This window comes from Haliaeetus albicilla, chromosome 13, assembly GCF_947461875.1.
Source record: "Haliaeetus albicilla chromosome 13, bHalAlb1.1, whole genome shotgun sequence".
In the NCBI taxonomy this organism is placed as follows: Eukaryota; Metazoa; Chordata; class Aves; order Accipitriformes; family Accipitridae; genus Haliaeetus; species Haliaeetus albicilla.
Window position 1 is genome coordinate 29,271,046 of NC_091495.1, and position 27,979 is coordinate 29,299,024.

The following is a 27,979-nucleotide window of genomic DNA, read 5'->3' on the forward strand; positions in this document are numbered from 1 at the left end:
TCAAGGCAAAAGATAGAGACATCTTCTCAATGAGGTGTGCCATTAATTTGGCCCAGCCATGTCTTATTGTTAGACTTTCACCATGCAGCAACTGGTTCCTAAACTAACCCATGACTGCGTACTGACATAATATTTTTGCACATGGTCTGTCGTGCACAGGTCCTTTCACGGACAAGGAAAAGTAAAAAATTATGCCTTCCCTAAAGCCCACGCTGAAGTACTAGTGATCTGTTACTGGAAATTTTGGAAGGTCATGTGTTCTATTAATCCAGCTTTCAGGGGGAAAAAATAAAACTGATTTGAGAAAGGCAGGTGCTCCTGCTGCCTCTGTAATGAGAAAAAAATAGCATACCAGTGATGAAGAAACAGACAACTAGCTTTTAAAAGTAGGTTTCACTTATCAATTAAATCATTTTTGATGGATTTGGAAACATAGATTATAAAGTTAACATTGATAAGAATAGTTACCTTAATCAGTGTTTTATTTTTCTGACCCATGACTTCCTCTATTCCCAACCCTTGTGTTACAACAGTAGTTTGTCGTAGAAAATTGCCATGACAAGCCCATAATTTGTATATAGATACGTGTTTTGAAAGATATCATACCTACGTCAACTACCCATGTTTTCAGTCTCAGTCCACAAGGAATCACACCCTCAGTCTAGCCCTTTTAATACTACTATGTGTATAAGAGAGGAAAAAAACCTCAGGTATTGTTTGCCAAGACACATTTCCATGGAAATTCTGTTGCTTCCACAGCTGACATTTAATTTATTTTTTTTTCATCTAAACTAAGACTAGATCTAAACTGAAAGTTTTATTGGGGCCCTTGTGAAAGCTGTCACACATCAGCACATATGTGGGTCAGCTAGTAAAGCAAACACACTACAGGTCTTCCTGTGAGGAAGACTGATGTTTGGCCTGGTTAAGGTGTCTTAGACCTAAAGCCATGCTGAGCAAAAATCACGGTGATACATTAGGGACGGGTTGGGTTCGAAGACAGTACAGCCACCCTAGCACAGCTGGGTGTCAGTACACCACCCTGACTAAAGCCAGCTAGAGCTCTACACAGGCAGCTCAGGCATTCCTTTACCGTTTTCATGCAACACACACTGGAGACAAAGGTATAAAAATGGGTGACTTCACAGCGTGAACTTTGGTATCTTACTTGCTCCGCGGCTGACAGAAAGGTGTTCACTTGCACCACAAGTTTGTCCGGGCCCCGATGCTGCCGGTCGCTTTGTGAGGATGCAACTACTAGAGCCGCTTCCGAGCACTGCGGGGAAGCACCTTACAAGAAACTATCGCCGTAACAGTTGTTTTCACTCGCAGGATATCTGGAGAAGAAGACTAAATATCGGTTCAGAGGTTTCTACCGGAGCAGGGCGCGGAGGAGGTCTGCCGGAGGCGGCTCCCCGGAGGGAGCCAAAACGCACGGAGGATTTTAAGGAAGAGGGGGAGACAGCCATATCCCAGTCACGACCAGGCTGCTCACCGCAGCAAGTGGGGGCCGAGGTGAGGTATTCGTCGAGAAGGAGCCACGCGGCACCCACACAGGCGTTGTGCGGCGGTAAGAAAGCGCGCGCGGCCTTTACGCCGCCGGGAGCAGCCCGCTGACGGCCGGGCGGGGGCAGGGCCCGCGGCCCGCGGCCCACCCTGGGGCCGGCAAGGGCGAAGCCACCCGAGGGCGCGCCCTCCGTGGGCGGGAAGGCGGAGGCGGCTCCTCCTCCTGCCCTCATTAGCGGTCTGCGATGGGGCGAGGAGGGGACGGGGAGGCTTAGTCCCGCTCCGGCTGGGCTATGAGCGGCGCTGAGCCGCGAGCCATGCACTCCGGGAACACCACGGGCGTGACGAGCCGCCCGGAGCCCGCGGCGGCGGAGCAGGAGGTGCCGGGCGAGCGGCCCCTCTTCAGCGCCGGCACCTACGAGCTGCTGGCGCTGCTCGTCGCCACCATCGGCGTGCTGGGCTCGTGCAACAACTTGCTGGTGCTGGTGCTCTACTACAAGTTCAAGCGGCTCCGCACGCCTACCAACCTCTTCCTCGTCAACATCAGCCTCAGCGACCTGCTGGTGTCCGTCTTCGGCGTGAGCCTTACCTTCATGTCCTGCCTGAGGAGCCGCTGGGTGTGGGACGCCGCCGGCTGCGTCTGGGACGGCTTCAGCAACAGCCTCTTCGGTGGGTGACGGCGCCACCGTCGCCTCCTGTCCCTCCCTGTCCCGCCGGGTCCCTCCTCTGGGCTGCCCTCGCTCCCCTTGCCCGCTCTCCCCGGGGGCCCCGCCTCACGTCCCCCCTCCCCACCTGTCCCCAGCCGTCACGTACCCCCGCCTCAACCGTCGCCTCCCTCCCTCCCTCAAGCCACCGCCGCGTCCCTCACAGCTCGGTCCCGGGAGTTTCTCCCCCCGAGCAGCCCTTCGTCCCGCTTCAGCTGGCGCCCGCCCGCCCGCCCTTCCTCCCCGGCGGGGCGCGGGGCGGGAGGCGGCGTTCTCCCTGCCGGGGGCCGGCGGGCGGCGGGTGAGGAGCCGCCGCTGTGGAGGCTCGCGGGGGGCCGGGGTTGGGGGTCCCCGTCCCGGCGGCGCCGCACGGCAGAGTGTTGGTAAGAAAGCCGGCAGCGCTGAGGAGAATGGTCCGGAGCAAACAGTAAATTCGTCGGGAATCAGTTTCTCGGCCTCCCGCCGCTGTGGCGGGAAACAAGGGGGAAAAGACGGCAGCGTTGTGGAAAGGGGTCTCGGAGTTGACCGAGCGTTGTGCAGGCTTCGTGGGCGTAAAGGATTGTATTTTAAGTGAGGAAGCGCTGCGATCTGTGGGTAAGGAGCACGTACGCCTCTGTAGGGTCGGCGGTGTCCCGCCTCGGTGGCAGCGGCGGGAACCCGGCCGTGTCCTGGGGCAGTGCTCCCCTGACCCCCAGGGCTGCAGCCGCCCCGGGGTCCGGACGCGTCTGTCTGTGAAGCTGCCCAGCGTGTGGCAACGCCTTGAATTTCTTTATCCGTATCTGAAATTCAAGTACTATCTTTCAGTCATAACAGTCTCACAGTTGGTGTTTGGAAAACCACCCGTTCCTGTGAGATGGGATTTTTAGCACTGCAGGAGGAGTACTTCTCCTGCTTCCATTTTCAAAAACTGTAAGCTGTTTACCGTTTTCTTTCCTGACATTCGTACGTACCCTTTACAGAAGCCTGCAGAAGAATAGGTTGCAGTCCAGCTATGTACGTGCAGTCTGTTAATATGGCTCTGTCCTTACTGATAAAGGATGCTGCAAAAGATCAGGATTGTGTTTCTAACAGTGAAAGTAAGTGCTTGGCTGATCAGTGACAAATCTAAAGCTTCTGTCAGATCCTTTGTTCTGGAAGAGGTGTATAAATTAGAGTGGATCACAGTGCACCCATGCAACATGTATGCACTGAAAATTGGCTCTAATAAGGCAAATTGAAGTCTTTAGCAAGCTTTGTAGCTTTCCTGCATAATCTTAGTTTCACGTGGCCCTGTAGTCCACCTTTGCTGGGCTGCTGGGATGAAGGTGCATGGTTGCTCATGATTGATTTGACTGCTGCTGCATAGCGCAGCAAAAATCTTATGTCTTGGAAGCTGTGGTGGATGCAGGATGTAGCTAGTCATTTGTGCAAAGTTTGGTATTGGATGATTTCTGTGGTGCACAGCTGTCAGACATTTGTTTGTTAGTGTTATTAGAAAAAGTGCTGGAGAACCTAGCTAACATAAGGCTGTCTATATCACACAGCTAGCTCAAATACTTGAGAAACTCCAGCATCTGCCAACCGGATTCTGCCAGGCAGCTGAATGTTAAGCTTACATAGGAGAAGTGAAGTATAGTTCTGTTCCTATCTTTATCCCTTATATTATACTTACTATTTTTGACGAAGGCGTAGGGTCAAAAATCAAAATGCACAGTAGGGGTAATGTTAAAAAACAGACTGTAATAATCTCTTACCATCTTCCAAAGATAGAACAAGTAGAAACAATGAGGTACAAATTGGTAAGTAAATTGCTTGATCACATGTGATTTTTTTAATTTCTGTTTATTTTGGAGTATTAATTTGGCACTATAAACCTATTCAGTGTTGATGCTTTCCTGTATCCCTTTATTTAATAAATTTGTTCCCAAAGAAATGTAGGCAAATTCATGGGCCTTATCTACAGAGTAGTCAAGCTAGCACCACCGGTTTGCAAAATTACATCTTCCTGTGCTTGGTCACATTATTTTCCTCTTCCATAGTGTGTTTCAGTAGGAAGAATTTTTTTTATGATGTATTGGAAAAGTGTGTGTTTGTATGTAGTTTGTCATATGGAAGTGGAGAGTAAATGCACAACTTAATGTTCAGGAATATCTGATGCCTGAATTTACTTTGTTCAGCTGCCATGTAAAGTAATAAAAGATATTTAACTTGGCTATTATAATTTGATGCTAACCTAATAAAATTATGTCTAATCTTAAGCTTTCCTCTTGTACATTTTTGTATATTTTGTATTGTTTTCATATTCTCAGCTGGAAATAGAAAGATTGGGTTTTTTCTGTTTGTCAAGATAAGTGGTTCCCCACCTCACTGAGTATGGTATCAGGGGCATGTCAATACTGAGGGGAGGGGGAAAAAATGATGCCCTGCAGGTAGCATCACACTGTGTTTGCCATCTGGACTATTGCCACCACAGCTTCTATTTTCATTTTGTAATATGTCTATGAAGAGAGCAGCAATTTGAAAGGGTTTTGGTTTTGTTTTTTTTCCTGGTGGTGGTGGTGAAGATACTGATTGAAGATTTCATTCAGAGTACCCAGATATTATATTTCTAAATACACTTGTCTTTATATATAGAAGCCCAAGTCAGCTGTTATCTTGGGGTGGTGGGGAAGGTAATGTAATGGAAGTCTGCTAGGTAATATGCGTACAAGCACTGCTTAAAGCGTGATACTCCCCCACTCTCTCCCCCCAGGAACTTTTGGGAATAAAAAGTACATTCATTGATCAGAAGACATAGAAAATTGGCAGCTTTTAAAAATGAAGTTCTCATTAACTAAGCAGAGTAGTTTCAGCTTTGCAGTTTTCAATTGCTCAGTAAACCAGAGTGACCTAATAAAGACTATTCTAGAATAAAATGGTGGTAGTTCTGATACCATGGATATGGAGTCTATTAAATAATAACAAATACTGTGAGGTTACTTTACTGCAGTGGGTATGTGCTGGGATTGGACCCAGTCCAGCTCATTTTACATTAGATGACCAAAACCTGTTTATTTACAGCTATGCAATTACATTCTTGAGTATGAACTTGGACATTGTTATGTAAGCTTTTTGTACCAGCCCTTCAGGTCCAAAGGCTGTTCAATCTTAAGTTCAAAGAAGAGAATCCTTATGTAACTCTTTTTCTTGGAAGAACAGCCCCTAAGCCCCAATACTTGGTGTAAGCTGTCTTCTACATCTGTTGACCTATAAATGAGAGGTTCCCCTGACAGTAAACAAGTTTGGGACACAGGATTAAAGCTGCTTTTTGAAAAAAAATATGGTTTTCACTTTAAATTCAGAGTTAATTCTCAGCAAGTTTTAAAAATCAGATTCTTTCCAATTACTGTAGTTTATTTAATCAGGACTCGCTGTGAAAACTGTGATCATGCAGCTTTATTTTAAATGGTCACATGTGTTGTTACAATGTTTTTGCTGATACTGTTTTGAAAGCCAAGATCAAGGTATTTCTGTGTTCTACTTGAGACTGTCAATATGATTAAATACATAGGTGGAATGTGTGCTTAAAATAAACTGGTAGCATCTACGTTTTCTGAAGTCTTTGTTATGTAATGACGACAGCTTCCCCCACCCTGCCTGCCCCCAACAAGAAGGAGGGCCCTCTCTACACTTCTAGGAATTTTGGATGGGAGAATCTGAAAATTTCCATGGTAAAAGTGCTTCTCATTTTATCAGCCAGTCTAGCAGTTTGGAGGCATGTGAGATCCAGAACTTTGACACTGTAAGCAAATGTTCATGTTCTGGAACTTTTTAGTTGAAGGTGGCGACAGAACTACAGATTGTCTAGGAATGAATGGCTATTTTTTGTGTTCCTTGCAATAGTCTACTTCTGCATTATTGTAACTTTATCGCTGGGCAAGTCTATGTAGTAATATCTGCTTCTTGTGTTGCAGCTCTGACAGCTCAGAACTTGCTGTTCATGCTACTGCTGGCTATTTTTTCTGGGACTTGAAAGCTTTTCACTGAGCCTTTAGAATGTGCAGAGATCTGCTTGCTGTAGTGCAAAACTGGTCATTTTGACTACCGAAAATCTGTCCTTGTCACACAAGTAACAATCCCAGTTTTCTTTTATTCATTAGATTCTGAAGTCAAGATACAGTTTAGGTACATACGTCTTCACAACAGAGGCCATGAAAAGAGCTTCTCTTTGCTGTTACGAAGTCATTCTTAGCACTCCATATACTAGTGTGGTGAAAACGACATAGATCAGATGACTAACTGACAAGTCTTAGTCTAAGCTTTGATGACATGGTTGTCTGACTTAGTAATCCCTATGTAACTTAGTTATATTCAGTTCTAGTATTTATGTTTTAACAGGTGATGTATCCTGATGGAATATGGTAGCTACTTCAATTAAGTGATGTTTTTAAACTATGAGGGTCACCTTTCCACGGAGGTGTGCAATCAACTCTATCCTGGTCTTGCTGAGTCTGCCACCCTCTCTATGTAAAAGCTTGTAACACTTTCCCTGTCTGTAGTCAACCAAGCTGCAAGTAGTAGAGATCTGTGTAATCTCTTTATCTGATCAAGTAATACAACTCGTATCTGGGAGGTTTGCTGTCTGTCACTGAAGCATAGGTTTTTGGGTGTAATTGCTAAAGAAGACACCTGGCAGCTAAACATACCCAAATGTCTTTGTTAACAGACATGGATACCCTCTTACCTGAAGCAAGAATTTGTTTAATTGTGGAATACAGGCTCAGGGCTTTTCACAAACAGACAAACAAGATTTTTTAAAATTATAGTGACGGTTGCAGAACTTGATGTGCACAAGAGAAGTTTGTATCCTGCCCATCCACAGGCAGTGGATGTCTGCTTTAATGCCTTCTGTACATAGCAGTAGGCCCTGAGAGTTCAGAAGTAAGCTAGTCTGATCATGTGGAACATACATATGTACCTCAAGCATAAATCACTTCAGCTACAAGAAATGGGAACTAAACCATCTGTGAGTAGCGTTCTTCTGATGCTTTCTATGTGTTTAGTTGAGCAAGGGAAGAAAGGAGTGGAAAAACTGGTTGATGAATTGTCTTGAGGAACAGGAACCAAAATCATGTATCTGAGGCAGTCTCTTGACAGAAGATTGCATAGTAAAGGTGTGCTCTGGGTAGGCTTTATATTATTAAAGCTTAATTGTGATTGAAAGGCTAGTGTTACTGAAGTGTGATTAGAGACCTCTGTCTTTCCTAACGGTAAGTTGTTCTCATAAGGGTAAATAAACACTGGCAGCTTGCAATTCCAAATTAATTGGAAGTATTATGACCCTTCTGGACAAGTCACCATTGGTATACAGCAGCTAGATCTTGATGAGCTACGAAGTAAATGTTGAAATCCAGGTGTATACTCTCTTTCAGTAACGTGAACTGGAGGATGGGAAGATTTGTAAATGGTTTTACAGACTGTACTTTTCTGTGAAATGCTGCAGAGTGTACAGCTAAGGTTATTTTATTTATTTACTTTAAGGCAAGCTGATTTCCCCCCCTCCCCCTTCTCACACACACATGATACTGAAATAAGGATTAATTGCCAGACTGTCCTGTAAACCTGGCTTTGGTTACAGCCTATGTTAAAACAAAGCAAAAACATTTATCTGTATATAATTGTTAGCTACTTCATCTAAGGCTCTTCTCTGCACACTGAAAGAATGATGCTCTGTGCCACCCTCTTGCATTACCAATGTATGTTATATGTGCTGATTTAATCTCACTAAAAGCATTTTCTGTGGTTACTCAGCAGGCAGTTTTAGGATCTTGGGTTATAGACAGCTGGAGACTCAATCAGCGTGCTTTCAGCTTTAGCAGGTTTTTCTGAAGTGAATTAATCACTTGCAGGATTGAATGTGGAATAGGTGATTAATTCCACTGTAGCTTTATAGGAGAGGTGTATATAAAATATACTTGAAGTCTATTGTGTTTAGGAGAAATGATTTTCATCTACTTAGATTTGACTGTGGATGCTAAAATTTGTTGAAAAATTAGAAGTGATACATAGCTGTTGCCTAAAACGTATTGTAACACTTAATTGCTGAATTCAAATAGACTGCTTATGTATTTTGCAATACAAAACTACAGAGTGCAATAGTACCTTGTCTTGCCATGGACAAGAAATTGCTTTTACTAAATTGCTGTCTAGTTTTTCAAACGTGAAGGGGGTGAGGAGGGATTGCAGAAGAGTGGCTTTCCCCTCTGATTAGGTATGCAAAATAGTAAGTCAGCACTTGGATGTAGGTCAAAGATTAATTGATATAGAAAATATGTCCTTTGACAGAAGTTGTGGTCTGTCTCAAGGTTGAATCTCATTTGCTACATTATGCTGTAGTTGCTCTGTAGAGATGCTCACTCTTCAGGAATACATACATACCTGATACCCCGCCTCTGTCCAAATTACAAACCATGTTTTGGGGGGAGCAATATGGTGAACCATGCAAGTAAGTTGCATGTTGCATGGGGAGGGCAGAAGCAATTGTGGTTGTTAGAACTAGTTGAAACTAACACTTCTGTTCTTAAGCCGTTGCAGTGTTTTTGTTCTAATTAAGGATTATAAAGTCAGAATACACACATCTAATGGGACAATGCACTGCTGCTCAGATGTGTTTCGCCCTCTTCTCCTTGATGACCTACACTGTGTGGCTTGAAGTATTTAATGATGTATCCAGACTAATATGACTCCTGGAAAACCCAGAGTACAGAAGAAATAATTATCACATATTAGACATAATCAAATCTACACCAAATGCAGTATTTCAGTAGGAAAACAATAAAAAATGGCAAAACTGAGAATTTTCTTTCAAAAAATCCAAACAACCAGAAATAGTTTATCATTACTCCCTGACTCTGAATGGCTGGCTACTGGAGGAAGAGTTGCAACATAGAAATTGCATGCTAATGGCTTAAACAAGAAGACACTTTTCTTTTGCTACATCTGACCTAGGCAGCTTAAATAGGAATGATGTCATTCATGCTAGGGTAATTGCCCAGGCTTAAATCAAGCTCAAACTAGCATCTGTAGTTCCTAAGCACAAAGAGTGTTTATGTTTATAATCAGTAGTTACAGATAGGAGTATCCTCTGAGATGAAAAATCTATAGATCAAACAAGGATTATCAGTAAACACTGAGCAGTCAAGTCTTTCAGAAAGAGGTAGGAAGACTGATTTGCTAGTAGAGTAAATCACCCCTCAGAATCTTGGGCCTTAGTCTTGAATCAAAATACATAGATCCTGAGTATCTCAAGAAGCTTTAAGCATAACAAAATTTGTTTCAGGTAAAAACTAAAAATTGTTTTGAAATGCATATTTTTGACTCTTAGTAAAGTAATGAATTCCCATATTTGCCTCTCCCTTGCTTGAAGAAAAGTACAGGTTCTTGTTTCAGGGGCTAGTATCCAAACAATAACCATAATGGCTTTCTGTAACAGATTTTTTTTTTTAATCAGCACATATTTAATCATATTAAAATATGCAACTTGCTTGGAATGAAATCTAAATAATTTCCAGAAAAGCTGCTTGGGGGGGTGGTGTGGTGTGTAGAATTCAGTGCTTTACTCTGCTCTAGGCCACAAAAACTGAATCGTACATGGAAAATGGAGCCATCCACATGCATAAATCATATATGAGGTAGCTGGAAGCAGCACAAGAACACGCATGATGTGAGTATGTAGTGGGCTAAAAAAGGCAAGGTTCTTCCTGGTGAGAACTGCCACCAAAGTGTATGGCATTATGCAAAGCACTGCATTTCTGTGGGGACAGCACAAGAAGCCTTGCATCTGTGCGCTCTTGGCAAGTCTCTGCTAAGATTCGACTTAAGTAACACCGTACATTCTGTAGTTAGAATGGGCATTGTTACCTGCCGTTTACCAGCCAACCAAAACTGACCCAAAATCAATGTACTGCGGGGGAACAGGGAGGAGGGGAGAGAGTAAATGGAAGATGGGGTCCTCTTTAATTTATAGTGGCTTGAAACAAAAGATTCATGGTTGCTTCACAGGGGTGCTAATAGGCCAATTTATTGAAAGGACTGGCACCAGAAAATGGCATGTAGGAGCAGTGACAGATATCTCAACTGGCATATGTATTAGATGCTTCAGGTTTTGTTATCCATGGATGAATGGACTGTATTCTCACTTCTTTAATGGTAGTTGTGACTTGAGATTCTTTATGGTCATAGATTTGCCTTTCAATTTGATTTCTGAGCATGCAAAGAAGAAACCCAGTAGTTGTACTTGCTACTGCCATGTATTCCCATCCTTTCCCACCAAAATGTGTGATATGAAATAATGTGTTTATAGGCAGCGGGATTTAAAAAGAGATACTGAAGATGGAGGAATATAGAGGACAAGACAGGCTTATGTGTGCAAGTGGGGAGATTGACAGGGATGGCTCTGAAAACAGACTTAAGAGAATCTTTGAGAGGGTGACAAATATTCTACTTATATGAGATTTTTTTGTGTGTGTGTCTGCTCTAGGTAACACTGTGTATAGGGTTCCTTTTTCTTATTCCTGCTCTATCAGCTAAAAATTTTGGGAGTTGGCTCCTACTGCTGCACAAGGGTATGGCTCCACTCAGAAACTGCCAGCTCAGCACTGTGGGGGAATTGTGGCATCAGGCCAGACATGTTATATACCTGAAGGATATTCCATCAGCTTATGTGAAATATCCAGGACCTAGCCTTGCAAAGAGATGATTCATACTAGAGTGTCACATATGAAAGAGACCCTGAAGTCTGCTGACTTAGCCAGCATAAAGCTAAATACCAGACTCATGCAACTATTTGTTATGAGATAGCATTGAGGACAACACACAACCACCACCTTCCCCTTCCTCCCCTGCCTCAGAGAGCCTCAACCTCACAGGATGTGGAGTCTCATAAATTACTTAATTTCACAGTATGAAATACCAGGGATAGTTACCACAGTGTTGCCAGGTATATGCTTACCAGCCTCTGTGCTTTATTTAGCATATGAGTAGTTAGAGAACACTTACACCTGTTCTTTATTGTTAAAGTTCTGGGATTGTTTTGAAGCTCAACATCACAGCTACAGTCAACATGAAGAAATCAATGTTAAGAATTAAGCCATACCGGGGGGGGGGAATAAATCTGTATTTTTCTCCATGAAATTTGTAACAGGAAGGTTATATTTTTCATTTTTGTAAGTTGTTTTCAACACTTATCTATAGTGTGGAATTCCAATTGCTAATGCAAATTAAAATGTTTTTACTTCTGTTCTAACCTGAATTAGCTAACTTGGGTCAGCATTGGGAATTTATTATTTTTTACAGTAGAACCAAACTTTCAAGTTTTTTTGTAATTTTTGATCTGAATATGCAACTATGACTGGAAGTAGGTAAATTAATACCATACTGCTACTGCTCAAATTTGCCTAGAAGTTCAGTGAATAGACAAAAGAAGGGTATAGCAAGTAAGACCACTTTTTCCTCTAATTTAAATATGAATATCATCCAAACTAAATTATGGTCTTTATAGAGGCTTGCATCGTGTTTGAAAATCAAGGTGGCTACAGTTGTATGTTACCCCTAATTGTTTTTAAATATAGGTTATGACAAGAAGGCTTAATGACCACAGAAAAAGCAGAGAATCTTTAATGCCCAGCATAGATATCCCATCAGATCCACCACATGCATTGTATTTCAGATGTATGTCTTATTGAGATGACTTAACAGGTTCAGCCAAACCGCAAATGACCAGTGCTTTTGTATTGCTTTGTACACAATCCTGCATTTAAGCCCCTTAATTGTGATTATCTAACCATTACCTCCATCCTTCCTGACATAAGCATTTAGTGTTAATATTGGGCAAAGATACAGAACTGTGAGCTGGCCATAAAGAGTGACCTGTTCGGATGCAAGATAAACTTTATGATGAAACAATGTTTTAAAAAAAGAAATCACTAACAGTGGAAAGATGATTGAAAGATATTGAAGTGGAGCCTAGTATAGAAAAGGGAGATCTTTAGAATGAAATAATTCTGAAAGCTTTGGGTTAAAATTCAAAGTGAATAATGAATGAAGGCCTTATGTACAGAGGCTCCATTAATGTTTAATATGGCTTTTGCTTGAAGACTCCAGGATTCACTCGTGAACTCTTTGCAGTGGACCATAATGAACTTCACTCAGCCTTCTCTATAGCTTCATTGACATTTGCTGGGAAAAATCTGGGCAACAAGCTAATATGCACTATATCTAATGCAGCTATGACACAAAGGTGAATTTTCATCTATTTGTTTCAAGTTTTAACTGTGTATCTGAAACCACTTTTACACTTCTGCTAGTTATCTTGCAGAACAAAACACATCAATCTAGAGGATTAGCTTTTATGGAAATTATTTTGATATAACAGCTTTAGCTTCAAGGGCAAACTGATAAGCATGTACATTGCAAGCTTATTTGATAGTTATTGATTCAAAAACTATTTTCTTTAAAGATGGAAAGTCTGATTAAAGATTTGACTTCTAGACCTCTGCAAATAAGTCTGCTGGGGCAGGAATTTATTAGAAGCAGGCCCTTTAAGAAATGAGCACTTAAATCCATTTGTGAGTGACTTCAAAATGAATGACTTCTTACTGAACCCTTTGAACTGTGCATCTAGATAGGTCTTGTGAAAAGCTCTGGTTTACTTCATGAAAGCTATGACTTTATATGTAGGTTGAACAATTATTCTGTAGCTGCATCTTTATTTGTCATATTTGTTGGCTATCTTGTTCTTGGCATTAATAGGTTAATAGAGCAGATTTAACAGAATCCTACATTACCATGGAGAAAAAAGCAACTAACTTAAAATAATCTCAAAAGGAAATGCAACTCTTCCATTTGTTAATCATAACAAAGAGCTGTAAAATTCTAGCAGTACTCTCTAGGATGTTCAATATGTCACAAATGCTGCTTGAAACCATCCCTTGACATCGGAGCTAATCTGTAATTGAATTAATTTCACCTACCAAAATGTATAAATTCTCCCTTCTGCACTTCTCATTTAATTATAATTTCTTCATTTGAGAATAAATTTTCTATCCTTGGGATCAGTGCAGCAGAGGTACAGGTAACTACCCAAATAAGATGTAAATAACTCATTAATTTTTTTTGTCTTGTGTAGAAACCTGGTTGGAACTTGACAGTGCTATTAGCATACAGAAAAAAACCCTGCAGACTGTCAAAATGCATGTTACACACTGACTGTGGCATGTTGAGTTTGAACAGACTTTTTCAAGATTTTTGCTACTGTGAGTGTTACTAGTTCATATCATTATCTGTGGAGGTGGCAGGCATATTCCAGCTCTCGCTACTTAGAGTTGTACGAGACCCTTGGGCATTTTCTGCTTTTATGGCTTTGCAGCTTCGTAATGGAATTTGTTGCCACGAAGTGTGCACACAGAACAGCTGAAATTCCCAATAGTTGGGAGACTCAAATAACATATAAGGTTTCCAGTCACTGCTGCAGATCACTTGCAGATATGAAAGTCAGTTCATACTTTAACAGTGTATCCATGAGGCTATTCTAGTTACACGAGCTGATCTGTGCTGCTTCTTTCTCAAAGTTTTTGTTAGAAGTATCAAATGTGCTTTGGTTGCATATTGATGCAGAATGGAAAAGATGCATAATGGGGGTGGGGGAAATTAAAATTGTTTTCTATTCTAGTCTTGCCCTTGCCTGTACTGAAGTCCTATTAAAAACCAAGGACCTCCACCACCCCCCAGTGCAAAACTGGACCTTGGGTTCCACTGACGTTTAGTGGAACATAAACTCCTAAGTAATTTTGACAGTTTTAAAGATTCTACCAGTTGAGAATTTTTTTATTCCTAATTCTAAAGTATAAAAAGAAATAGTTGAAACTTTTACAAGCTGGAAAAATGTTGCCAAGAATTACAGTCATTATTTCTATCAAAAGCAAGAGCTCCCCAGTCTGTAGTATAACTGAGAGTTGTGCAGCTGCTTGTATTTTGAGGGCTTAAACAACTTGTGGTAATAACATTTGAAACCTTGAAATCACAGGCTTAACCTTCAAATTGCACAGACTTTATACAGTAAAATCAAGATAAGTTTTATCTTGTACAGATTTTTGCAAGCTTTATTTCTTTTTGAAAAAAGGCATCAAATCATACAATATACTAATGAAGATATTCATAGAATCATAGACTACCAGATTGGAAGGGACCTCAGGTATCATCTGGTCCAACTTTTCTTGGCAAAACCACAGTCTAGACAAGATGGCCCAGCACCCTGTCTAGCTGAATCTTAAGTGTCCAATGTTGGGGAATCCGCCACTTCCCTGGTGAGATTATTCCGATGGCTGATTGTTCTCATTGTGAAAAACTCTCTGCTTGTGTCCAATTGGAATCTCCCCAGGAGTAACTTGTACCCATTACCCCTTGTCTTTTCCATGTGATTCCTTGTAAAAAGGGAGTCTACATCTTCTTTGTAGCCACCCTTTAAATACTGGAATGTGGTGATATGGTCTCCCCTAAGCCTTCTTTTCTCAAGGCTGAACAAACCCAGTTCTCTCAGCCTTTCCTCATATGCCAGGCTTACGAGTCCTTTGATCATCTTTGTGGCCCTTCTCTCTGGACCCTCTCCAGCCTGTCCACATCTTTTTTTTGCATAGCAGGGACCGAAACTGAACACAGTGTTCCAGGTGTGGCCTGACAAGAGCTGAGTAGAGTGGGATAATGACTTCTTTATCTCTGCTGGTGATGCCCTTATTGATGCAACCCAGCATCCTCTTGGCTTGCTTTGCCACAGCAGCACACTGTTTGCTCATATTTAGCTTGTTGTCCACCAGGACCCCCAGGTCCTTTTCCACAGAGCTGCTCCCCAGCTGGGTAGATTCAAGCCTGTGCTGCACTCCTGGATTATGTTTTCCCAGGTGTAAGACCTGACACTTGTCCTTGTTGAACTTCATAAGGTTCTTGTTAGCCCACTCTTCCAGTCCATCCAGGTCTTCCTGCAGGACGGCTCTCCTTTCTGAAGTGTCCACTCCCCCACTTGGTTTGGTATCATTGGCAAACTTCATCAGGGTACACTTGATCCCATCATCCAGATCACTTAAGAAGATATTAAACAGTGTTGGGCCCACTATCAATCCCTGGAGGACCCCACTTGTGACAGGTTGCCAGTTTGAAAAGGAGCCATTTACCACCACCCTCTGGGTGTGTCCCATCAGCCAGTTCCCCACCCACCACACAGACCACTTGTCTAGACTGTAAAGCATTAGTTTCTCAAGGAGGAGGCTGTGGGAAACCATATCAAAAGTTGTGGGAGAAATCCAGGTAGACAATGTCCACTGCTTGCCCCACATCAACTGAGCAGGTTACTTTGTTGTAGAAGGCAATCAGGGTTGTCAGGCACAATTTGCCCTTGGTGCATCTGTGCTGCCTTTTCCCAATTATGTGCTTCATTTGACTTGTGATAGCCCCCAGGAGGATTCGTTCCACAACATTCTCAGGGACTGAAGTAAGACTGATGGGCCTATAATTTCCCATCCTTTAAGCCCTTCTTGTAGATGGGGGTGACATTAGCCTTCTTCCAGTCTTCTGGGACATCCCCCAATCTCCACAACTCTTCAACGATTATAGAGAGTGGCCTTGCAACGATGTTAGCCACCTCTCATTACACCCTTGGGTGGATAACGTTAGAGCATATTGATTCATAGGGGTCAAGCTCTTGTAATAGTTCACATACCACCTCTTTCTTCACAGACAGTGGGTCTGTGTGTGCATCAACCTGGATTTTTGTTCCCAAGGCCTGGGATTAATGTCAAGTATATGGAAACAGTTCTAAAAAAGACCAACTACTAGATTCTTATGGAGTAATGGGTGTTTAACTTAAGTCATGAGAGTTACTTTAGAATTTCTATATTAAAAAGATAGACAATCAAATTTGCAACTTTAACAAAGTTATTTGCATTCTGTGGGAGTATAGTAGTATTTCATACACCTTTTTTTCATACTTTTTTTGTAACGTTAAAGGAGGGGAGGACAAAAAAAAGCAGTGCAATCTTAGAGATTCCTGTGACACTAATTAGTTTCTGAAATGCTGGTGATGCTACTCAGAAGTTGTTCCTCTAGCTATTTCTGTTCCACTCAGCAATGTCTGAATGCTGAGAAATGCTGCCTGTAGTTCAATTCCACTCATTCAGTAAAAGTAGTTTATTGGTAATCCCTCACCTGAGAGTTAAAAGGTACTTATCTGCCCATTTAAAACCATGTTTGTTTAGGTGTGATGCACGCTCTCAAGATAGCTTCTACCCATTGAACACACTGAAATTTTGTTTTCTTATGAATTCCTCTGTCATGTAGTCCACTGTAGAAGTAACAAAAATGACAAAACCAAAGTGATTCTTAAACAGCATTATCTACAGCACCCTCTACCAGAATTAATGCATTTTTTTTCCCCTAGTTATGGACTTCATCTTTCTAATACACATTTTAAAACTCATCTCCTTAGGACAGATCTCGGTATTCCTGTTCTTACAGGTATTTCTGCATGCCATCTACCACAAATAAACAGGCAGCCATTGCTTCACAGCAGATAAGAGGCGCTTTTTTTGACAAAATTTCTTATATTTTGTCTTATCCTGCAAAGGCATTTTGTTTCCAGTTTCTATTTTTATGGTTAACTACTTCAACCTCTACTCTTACAGCTCTGACCTTGTTACAGTAGAGCTCCTGCATCAAATTGGAATTTACTGTAATATGCTGTGACCTGCATTTCTTGCCTCATGCCTGCATGCTACCAGACACTTCTTGAATACCAAGAGAACAGGGATTTGCATTTCAGTACATACTGCCCAATGGGCTGACCAAGGTCAAGGTCCCTTTTATGGTTCAGGTAGAAAACTCAAGTATCCCTTTAAAGAGCACTGGTTTCAGACTGAAGGGGGCTTGATCTAAAACTGTTCAAAGATCTATGTGTAAGTACCAATTTTTAGAGATATTGAGCTTCCAGTGACTTCCATGAGAATGTCAAGGAGTCAGTAAATTATTGCTTCTGAACAACTATACTTTCAACCAAGTGTATGTGCTTTTGATTACTTTGTCATGGCCAGAATTCAGTACTCAATATAAAAATCGATAGGGAAATATTAAGAGTGCACAGGGACATTAGCCATTGAATACCATTGTAGGGAGAAGGAAAGTTGTAAAGAGCAGGAGGTTAACTTAGGAATTCTGACTCACCACCCTGAAGAGCTGTTCTTTCTCTCTACTGATTGCAAAGCCTCAGTGCACTATGTAAGCAAACTGAGCCTACAGTTGAGTGAAGTGAATTATCCTCCATAAGCATGTCTGATGATTTTAATAACCTGTGGGTAAAATTTTGTAATTCCTAATCTTTGGGCACAGAGAAGTGGGAGGTGAACTTCTTGCCTTACCTTCTGTTCAGGAAGTAGACTGCATTTGATTGTATAAAGCATTTACCTGCACTAGTGTAAGTGTAGAATAGTACCTGTATAATTCTGCAATTATTTTCTAATTCCTGCAAAGGTCTTGCTTAGTCCACATTGTTCAATGTATTCTCAGCATGTTAGGTCCTGAAAAAGGGCATGAAGGACTTCCTATTAACTTCATTTAAAAAAAAACCAAAAACCAAAAAACAACCATCAACCAATCAAACCTTAAGTCTTTTGGAAACCCCCTAGTCCATGTTTGCTAGTCCAATTTCTCTTTCAAACCATGAAATAAAATTCTATAGCAAGGACTTATACAAGGAAAAAAACCCACAAATCTATGTAAAACTAACTATGAAAGTACTATGCCTTGCCTTCTGCATGCCCAGCAATATCTACATCTCTTTGTGATGAAGGTTTAAAGATAACGCTGGCAAAAAACGTACATGCTAAAAACAATTTTAAAAAATTCATTGTTTCATTTTGAAGAAAGCCATGACAACAATGTGGCACATTTTCCTTTAGAGTGGGAAATCCTTCTTGTTGATCAAGAAAGCTTTCTAAACTCATCACCTGTAAAAAGGGATCCTCTAATACTTGTAGGATAAAATAACTTTCTTAAAGATCTTAAAGCATCCTACTGTGAGGTACTCAGTTAATAATATGCTGGTTTTGCTGTTGAATGCCTTGACACAGAGGCTATGTGTTGCTCTAGATTTTGTTATTCTTAGTTGCCTTCCTAAAATCCATGTTGCTGGTGCTTGAGTGTGCTATTGTTAATTTGTCTTCCTTAAATGCTTATCCTTTTCTCAAAGTGAGATCAGATATCTGTGATATCCTTTGAAGGCTTCTGTTGGATATAATGTTTTTTCTCTCTTTGGCAGTGAAATCTGCGTGTTTAACCTCTTCACAACTATATAAATGCATGTTATGACAGATATGAATGTACTTGAAAAAATGAAATGCTGTGTGTATGCATGACAAAATACTTGTGCTTCACATTACATAAAACGTACACAAATTTAGACACATATTTGTATAACCACAGAGTGCTGTGAAATACACCCTTTTGTTGCTTAAGAGGTTGTGTATATGAGCTTGATGACTGAATCGTAACAGAATTCAGGACACTGAAGCGTGCCTGATGGGCAATTTGGTTTTTGATCATCAAATTTCACAGATCATTGAAACAGAAATCCTTATATCCTAATCAAGACAGAATTGCCTTGAATTCATTAAATTATAAAAGTGTCTGTATAGGGTAATGCTGAGAACTGAAAATAATCTGTGATTTCTGTCATAACACAATAATAAGTGTGTAGTGGGGTTGAGGTGGACAGAAAAGGAAGACAGTGCACAAATAATTGAAACGAAGACTGTGATATTTTTATGATAGCAGCAAGATAGGAAAGGACACTCAAAACAACCCAGTGTCTTCTCCTTCAGCAATGTAACGCTTTGTTTTCCTGGTTGTTCTTTGGAATGCAAAGACTTCCAGGAAATCTTGAACTAAGCTGGAATTTTCCTAGTCATTTTGCTGACGCTAAAGTGCATATATATGCTTTCAGTTGTTGAAGGCTTTCTTTGACTTCAGTCTCAACTTTGAATTCCCTAGGTTTCTAACAGACTTTGTTATTGCTGATTATCTCATTTTTATATGGCACCTTTTTCTTAAAAAAACCAAACCAACCCCCCACCCCAAACCAAACCAACAAAAAACCCCAAATAACAACAACAAAAAACTACACAAACCACCCCCCACCCCCCCCAAAACCCCCAAACAACCCAACAACAACAAAAAACCCCACAAAAATTGCCAGGAAAAAACCCCCAAAACTTGGAGCATGATTTCTTCATGAAGTAACATTTAGGAAGAAGTATTAGCTTGGTCTCTTTTTTTCTTGTCCTACTTGACCATTATACATCATGGGTCACATGCCAGCACCATACTCTGAGTAGTTCTGAAGTTAGTGATACTGTTTAAGTTAGTGAGTAATGAGTTGTCACACAAAAAGCTTATTGGTGTTAGATTCATAATATGAGCTAGCTAATTTTGAGTTAACCTGCTAGCAAAGGAAACATTTATCAAGAGCACTTCAGTCCAATTCGCAATGTTTGTGAAATGATTTAATTGATTTTCTTTATTTTTCTTACAGGAATTGTTTCAATTATGACTCTCACTGTTCTTGCCTATGAACGCTACATTCGAGTAGTCCATGCAAAAGTGATTGACTTCTCTTGGTCTTGGCGGGCTATCACATACATCTGGCTATACTCATTAGCCTGGACTGGAGCACCTCTTTTGGGCTGGAACAGATACACACTGGAAATTCATGGATTAGGTTGCTCAGTGGACTGGAAGTCAAAAGACCCCAATGATACCTCCTTTGTGCTCCTTTTTTTCCTTGGCTGTCTAGTAGCACCTGTTGGGATCATGGCCTATTGCTATGGCCATATTCTATATGCAGTAAGAATGGTAAGTAAGTTCAGGTAAGACTTCTCTCAATGTAATATTTTCAGTGAATAACGTTGCTGCTGTATATTAAACTTGGATCGGAGCCTAAATTTACACTCTTACTTCCTATTCAAACTTTTGAATGTATAATGTTTATCCATGTCAGGCACCACTAGAAAGGATGTAGGGTTGGAGGAGAACCAACCTAGAGCTACTAAGGTATTTGTTGTATAGTTTTACTGGGAGGCAGGTTAGGGAACTGCTCACGTTCCCTAATCCACATAAGATCCTCCTGTGAAAAAGGGGAAAAAAAAAGAGAACTCTGCAGCTCTCCTGATTAAAGAACTCTCTCTCCTCCTTGCCACTCTTGAGATGATAACCCTGTAAAACTCTTCCTCCAAGTGGAGATTAAGCCCTCTTAAAACAGTTTTCCGTGTTAAGGCAACCCATTTTAATTCAGTCCAGATCTTTAGTGTCAGGAAGTGTTAATGTTTCATATTCTGTGGGTAATTAGTCCGGACCCATTCAACTTTGTGGCCAACAGTATTGGCACAACTGATAACTGTTATGGAGAATGCTCATGTACATGTCACATCTTTATCTCATTTTATGACTCACTCATATAGCACTGAGAACCTGCTGCCTAGTATTCTGCTTTAAATAGAGATTTCATGATTTTAGGGTAATAAACTAAGTGGCGGAGCAGTACAGAGAAATCTTTTTATGAAATTTTCTTCTCTCTAAAGATTGCTGATGACACAAATCTACAGTATTGTTTAATTAGTCAGTTTACATTTAGTGGTCCTTTATCTGAACTTGCTTATGTCAGTGGATGAGGGCAAGTTAGTTTTCAAGAAATTAAAAGCGCAGCATCTTTTGTTCTATCACTGGATTTGTTGCTTTCCAGTAGATTTGCTATTCTATTTTTCCTCAGGTTATGTTTTTACACTTAATATACGCAATAAAAGTCTGGGAAGCATGATGTAAACTTCCAGAAGAATTGTGGCTCACAAGATAAGGTGTATAGTGTCTGTGCCTAAAACTAAATTGGTGAATTAGTTATTTATAAATAAACGTAGAACTATTCAGTTTCAAGTAAAATACAGAGCTATTTTACTTTACATTTTATCTTCTTCTTTTATAGCTTCGTTGTGTGGAAGATTTCCAGACTGTGCAAGTGATCAAACTTCTAAAATATGAAAAGAAGGTGGCTAAAATGTGTTTCTTGATGATTTCCACATTCCTTATTTGTTGGATGCCCTATGCAGTGGTCTCCCTCCTGGTAACATATGGCTATAGCAACCTTGTAACTCCAACTGTAGCTATCATCCCATCTTTCTTTGCCAAGTCAAGCACTGCTTATAATCCAGTCATCTATATCTTCATGAGTAGAAAGGTAGGTAAATTACAGATTTTCTTACTTGAATAATTAGTAGCCAATACCACAGTTGTGGAGTTTAGATCTGATTTACTTTAATCTGTAAAGCTTAGATTTTTTTTTTTTTTTTTTTTTTTAATTTGAACAGCTAGGATAAATGGTAAAGATCTAGTAGAATTAAAATCCCTGATGGCGCTTAAAGTGCTACCTTATCAAAAATTGGATTTTTAAATGTCTGAATTTACACACGAGCACTCACATGAAAGGGAGGGGAAGGAGTGTCAAAACTTAAGTGTCTGCTTTTGACAGTTTATCCATGAAATGGGTTACAACTAGAAAGCCTCCCCTGAATCACTCCCTTACCACAACAGAACTCCATCAGAGAAAATTCAGAATATCCGATGTCTGTATTTTAGGAAGAAAAAACTTACCTCTGACTCTTCTGTTATGGCAACACAAGGATTGAACAACTCAGTGTAGTATTTCAAACATTAGACCAGTAACATTTCTCAGAGCTTCATTGTATTCAGAGCCAGAATCTCATGTGGATGACAGTGAAATGTTCTTTGGAGACAAATTATATACTGTTAAGAAGACATACTTATCTATGTGAAACAAGCTTTTATTTTTGTCTGCTTTTGTAATCTTCATTATGAAAAGTAGTCTGCTGATTTAGTGGTGGTAACTAGCTTATTTCAGCACTTCACAGAGTGGAGAGAGAATGGAAGTATTTGGAGTTATCAGTGGCATGCCAAATACATGGAAACTGGAAAACTATACATTTTTTCTGTAAATCATCAGTACTGTGAAGATAACCACTGAATGCAGTTAAGCAGTGTGGTGCATTTATTTAGACATTAAAATAGCTTCACTATAACCCAGAACGCTAGCTGGAAGTGTAACATGCCTATTGTAAACTCCTGAAACCAAGATTATGTACAGTTAAAGATATCTGGAGTTTAACAGAAACACTCGACAGAGTAAAAAAACCCCATGAATGATTGCCAGAAGGATTTCCCTGGGTTTTCATTACCTTTTAGCTCATTATAGAGATGGAATTTTCTGTGATTTCCTACACTGGTTTGCAATTGCCATGCAGCAGCCCGGGCCAGCCAGCAGACAAGTCAGTGGGTCCAATCAGGCAGGCACTGCAGCTCAGGCCAGGACCAAGGGCAAGGGTGAAGTTAAATGCTGTTCCTGAACGAAGACAGGAGGCCCCAACGTGGCATCTTGCAGCTCTTCCCTCACAGCTCGTTTCACAGCAGGCTGGTCCAAGGTTACACAGCTGCACGATACCAGAGCTGGCCTGGATATGGGGACCTAACAACAATCATGTTCAAAAAGAGTATTTTTCAACAGAGTGTTTTTGTTTGTTTGTTTTTAATACAGTGGCGCTGACTGTACCTAGATGTCAGGCAGAGTAGCTTATCTGAAAAAGATTTTGTATTCAGGTTCTGAAACCCAGAAGCAAATCAAACTGGTACCAGGCACAATGCCAGCAAAGTCACAGCCGGGATAGGAACAAATCAGCTGAACACGCTTATTGGAGATGCATTGTGAATTATTTCTCACTCACCTCTAATTCCAGATTAAAACAAAAATGATAATATTTTTGCATATCATCTAGATTATTTTGCTGTCAGAAGGAGTCCTAAATCCAGTTCTTCTATAATATCCTTCCTCTGTCCTGTTCTGGCATGCTTGTGATTTCTCACTTCCGTGCTACTCAGAGGTACCACATTCTCTGAAATCTTGAAGGCCCGATCATTCTCTTGCACCAGACTATCTTTCGCTATCATCTTGTAACTTTCTAGGTCCCCTTCCCAACAGGACCTATTGCCTCCCCTGTGTCAGATTAATTTCCTATAACAAAACCTTGTTCCAAACTGGCATGTCAGAGAGCTTCTTGCATAATAGCTGGAAAAACAAAGTTTTATTATCCTGCCAGGCGGGATAATAAAGAATAATCCTTAACACAGCTAAATGGAAAGCTGTTGAGAAATATGTTCTACTCCTTTTTCAGAGAAAAGGTGGGTTGTTTCCCCCTGACCCTGTTTGTTGTTGTGGGGTTTTTTGGTTTTTAAGTCCTCTTCATACATTCCAGGCATGACTTGTTGTGGGTTATTAAAAGAAGAGGAAGCTGCCCACTTATTTTTTGTAAAACCAGATAATTTCCCCAAAGGATCATATTTGAGCTTCAGCTGTGTGCATACATGGAACTACTGAATGACTGTGTCCTTTAACCCCCATACCTGAATGCTTTACTTTGTGAGGGGGAGACCATAATTGGAGCATTTAAAACAGTGCTACTACTGGAATTATCATTCTATATACTGATGTGAGCTTTCACTGAATACCTTGCATTATTTAGTCACAAGGCAGAACAGACTTCCTGTATCATAAGTGGCTTCTAGTTAGCTGATAGACTTCTGTTCCTTCCATATTCAATGGGAATATTTTAGTTCTGTATTACCAACTATTGAGATTTCATTTTACATCTGTCACCTTCAATGCTTTTGTTAAAATTCCAGACCCCGGAGTTACTTAAAAAGAAGAAAATATCACTCTGTATCCCATTCCTCCCCTTGTTCCTTCCCTCTCCATTCTCCTGTGAAGTGTTCCTGAGGATATTCTTCCTCTGCTAGATCAAATGTGATTTTCGAATACGGGAACAATACCTATAGCACACTTTGGAGCCTAGTCCTCTTGTTCTTTGCAGATTGTTGACTGCAAATCTTCCTGCTGGCAAAATATTAAATTGCATTTCAGTGACCTCTACTGGCTAGGTGATCCTAGTCAGCTCTTTGGTGTAGAGAAAAAAAGTCCCCACTAAAAAGCCACCATGTTTGTTGCAGCACTGAAACTAACCTGGAACAAGGTTGAGATATGCAGAAATCTGTTATTTTTGGTCATTTACTATACTGCTGTCTTCACTGGATCGTACATGATAGTGAGCGCTTAAGAAATTTTAACTTCATTCTATTTATTCTCTCTTGCAGTTTCGACGATGCCTTTTGCAACTCCTGTGCTTTCGCCTGATGAAATTCCAGAGGACCGTGAAAGAGACACCGGCAACAGGGAATGACAAACCAATACGACCAATAGTTGTGTCTCAGAAAGCAGGGGACAGGCCAAAGAAGAAAGTGACTTTCAGCTCTTCCTCTATCATTTTTATTATCACCAGTGATGACACTCAGCAAAAAGATGAGAACAGTAAACACAATGGGACAAAAGTAAATGTCATCCAAGTAAAGCCAATATAGGGATGAGCTAGAGAGATGTGAGAACATGATGGACCTCAGCCAGTAGATGGTTTAGGTTGGAGACCGGTTTCAGTGGCACTGTACGTGGGCTGCCAAAGGAAACCACATTCTTAAGCTGTGAAATACTGAAGGGATTCTGCATCTGAAGCTCTGCAGGCAGTTCAGTTTTGGTCACAGTACTGAAATCTCTGCATCTGTGCCAAAATTGCTAGTGGATGTCTTTACTCTGAATTTTCTTAAAGCATGTTGTAGGATTGCTGTTTAGGAGAACTTGGTCAGGCTGGAGGAATGCACTGACAGAAATGTTACAAAGTTCAGCAAGGGCAAGTGCAAAGTCCTGCTCTTGGGGAGGAAAACAATGCTGCAGCACGGCAGGCTGGGCCCTGGCTGCCTGGGATGCAGCTCTGTGGAAAAGGATGTGCAGCCCTGTTGTTCAGTGAGCAGGGAATGAGCCTGCAGTGTGCCCTGGCAGCAAGGAAGGGCACCAGCATCCCAGGCTCTACTGACAGGATCAGAGCCAGTAGTCTGAAGTGATTATGCCCTCGACTCATCCCTCATTAGACCACATCTAGATACTGCATCCCGTTTTTGGGACCCCAGTACAAGGAAGGCATCTGTAAACTGGGGTGAGTTCAGTGGAGCCCCCCAAGATTGTCAGGGGTGGTAGTACTTGGCCTGTGAGGAGAGGCTGGGGGAGCTGCGCGTGACCAGCTTGGAGCTGAAGCATCTTCAGGGGAACCTAATAGCAGCCTTCCAGTAGAGATGGGGAGGTTTTCAACAAGATGGAGCCAGGTTCTTCAGGGTGATTCATAATGGAGGTATCACAGACAACAAGCATGATCTGAAACGAGAGATTTGGATGGGATATAAGGAAAAGCTTTTGCACCCCAAGGGCAGCCAAGCAGTGTGACAAGTCAGATTAGAGATTTCCTGAGGTTCCTTCCAGCTTCAGTTATTCTGTGATCCCTGAACTGTCAGCATTCCCAGCGCACAGAGTAATCACGGAAGAAGGAGGAATGTTTGAAGCTGGCTGCAGTTTAGTTGGTCTGAATTGGTGCTTTGCAGGGTGGGAGGTGGGAAAAGTGATGTTAATGACTGGGGTTATGGTTAAACCAGAAGCCCCCATAAAGCTGTCCCCGTGTATTCAGCAAGCCATTCTCTTGGTGCTACCTGGTGGGACCCCTAAGCTACATAGTGAAGAATATCATGCAAATCAAAGCACCAATGAAAAAAGGTCAGTGAAAAGGGAGAACTGGAATTTTTTTTTTGTTAGGATGTGTGCTTTATGCATCTTTATCTTGCATCCATTTATTCTGTACATGGACCAGGAACATCATCCTTATTAATCCTGAGCCTGCTCTGGCACTCTGGTGAAAGTAATAGTTAGAAAAGAGCAAGGTAATTTTTGCATAAGTTGCAGTGTGAGTAATGATTGTCTGTCTTGGAGCTCAGTAAACAGAACAGAGTTTGGGGTTTTTTTCCCTTCATCTTTGTAAGTTTTGCTGGTACAAAGTGGTGACAGGATTCTTCCCCAGACATGGCTTCCTGTCAGCTTTGGGTGAGCAAGTTAGAGAACTAATTTTGAATTATGGCAGCTGGCTCTCTACCACATCTGTTGCACCAGTGTAATTTCTCTGCCTCAGTCTGCTAAATGAGCAGTGTGGATCTGCAACATGCAGCTTTTCCATCTCTGCAAAAGTTGTAAAAAAAGCAATTAGGAAACTATTTGTTTCCTCTGGGGACAAATCTTCTGAGAGGTATGAAGGAAACATGCTGGATAACTGTTGGCACTGTAGCCATTGGTCCTGCAGTCAAGAATAAAACTTCAGAAATAAATAGAAAAAATCAGGGTCTAATTGTAGAAGCTTTCAGCTAATTCCTGGGAGTAGGGAGTGACCAACTCGGAACAAGTGACTGACTTTGTGCTTGTGCCCATGCTTTTGAAGAGGCAAATTCCTTACATGTGCACCCCTCTAGAGCTTTAGCACTGGTAAACTGGCTCTGTGTCATGTTTAAAAGTGCATCCAGAGTCCACTCTGGTTTCTAGATTAAATCATATAATCTGAGAGAAAACAGATGATAAATACTTGTCTTTGTTTCTTTCATATTTGTTATTTTTTGTTTTGCTACAAAAGCATAGATAAGTTGTCTTACCATGTCAAAGATCTGCCCTTACTAAAGCGTGTTCATTGCACTGTCAAGAACTACGTTTTCAGCCAGTGATCACTACATCTATGCACATTTATATTTACAAAGGGAGAAAGATGTATATTAGCATTCCATGTAATGATGCCATCCTTTTAACAAAATGTTTGGCATTTTAGTGTTTTTTGTATGTTGAGCCTTCAGTGAGTGATTAAATGAACTTTATATCAATGTGCTCTTGGTGAAATGTTTTTTTTCCCCACTGAGAGGGAGATGGTTTGGTATCATCACTTGTTGGATACAGCTTGAAGGGTAGTATTAGGCCCTGAGAAAACAATAGCATTTCAGGATTCCAATTGACCTTTGTAAATAACAAGTATAGGCTCTGTAAAGAGAAACTATCTACTGTTCAGATTTATGAAGGTAAAATGTGAATAATTACCAGTAACAGTATATAAGTTTTTAATAACTGTTGTGCAACATATTTACCACTACAATACATAGCACCCGAACAATTATGTAACAATATATGAAAACTAAACACTGAAAATGGCTGTAAATTTATCTTGGATACATTGTGTAAATTGGTGGCCTAAAATGATAAATTTTGTGAACTGCTTGAGGTAACTTGTTCTTATAGTCTGTAAAGTGTCACTAGCTTTGTAAGTGTGGCTGTGTGAAGTTAGCATGTGGCAGTCCTATTTGCTCATCTTTTAAGCTTAACTGTTTTCTGTGGGTAACTGCAGCACTGATCCAAAATTCACACCCTGCTACAGAATTTAAGTATTCTAACAGTCAGTCTTTGAGTATCACCAGGTTATTTACAGATTTGTTTGGTTTGGGGGGTTGTTTTTTTGTTTCGTTTTTGTTTTGGATTTTTTTTTTTAAGATTTCAAGTCTGTCTTTGGTCTATTCTGGGGATGTTGCAACTGGCTAGTTTATTACAGCAGAGATGCGGAGACTTATGCGGGACCTTTCTCTCCCATTGCAGGGAATGGAAGAGGAAGATGATTAGCATTACCATTTGGACCATTAGCTGTTTGTAAAATAACAGAAATGCAGCCTAAGAAAAAGGAAGAGAAAGTGTGAAGGGCTGT

General features: G+C 40.9%; 1 protein-coding gene across 1 annotated transcript; it reads left to right on the top strand.

Annotated features, from left to right (window-relative positions):
- The first annotated feature begins 1,727 nt into the window (after positions 1-1,727).
- On the top strand, positions 1,728-27,976 carry OPN3 (opsin 3). Its single transcript, XM_069800643.1, has 4 exons — positions 1,728-2,175; positions 19,798-20,117; positions 21,241-21,492; positions 24,474-27,976. The coding sequence occupies exons 1-4, from the start codon at positions 1,800-1,802 to the stop codon at positions 24,735-24,737; spliced, it is 1,212 nt and encodes a 403-aa protein (XP_069656744.1). The 5' UTR covers positions 1,728-1,799; the 3' UTR covers positions 24,738-27,976.
- The last annotated feature ends 3 nt before the right edge of the window (positions 27,977-27,979 follow it).

What these genes read in the sequence shown, in the direction of transcription:
- OPN3 (XM_069800643.1), top strand. Translation starts at nt 1,800, where the DNA reads ATGAGCGGCGCTGAGCCGCGAGCCATGCACTCCGGGAACACCACGGGC. An exon ending in TTCTATATGCAGTAAGAATG is followed by an intron (nt 20,118 to 21,240) that starts GTAAGTAAGTTC and finishes CTTCTTTTATAG; the next exon opens with CTTCGTTGTGTGGAAGATTT. An exon ending in ATATCTTCATGAGTAGAAAG is followed by an intron (nt 21,493 to 24,473) that starts GTAGGTAAATTA and finishes TCTCTCTTGCAG; the next exon opens with TTTCGACGATGCCTTTTGCA.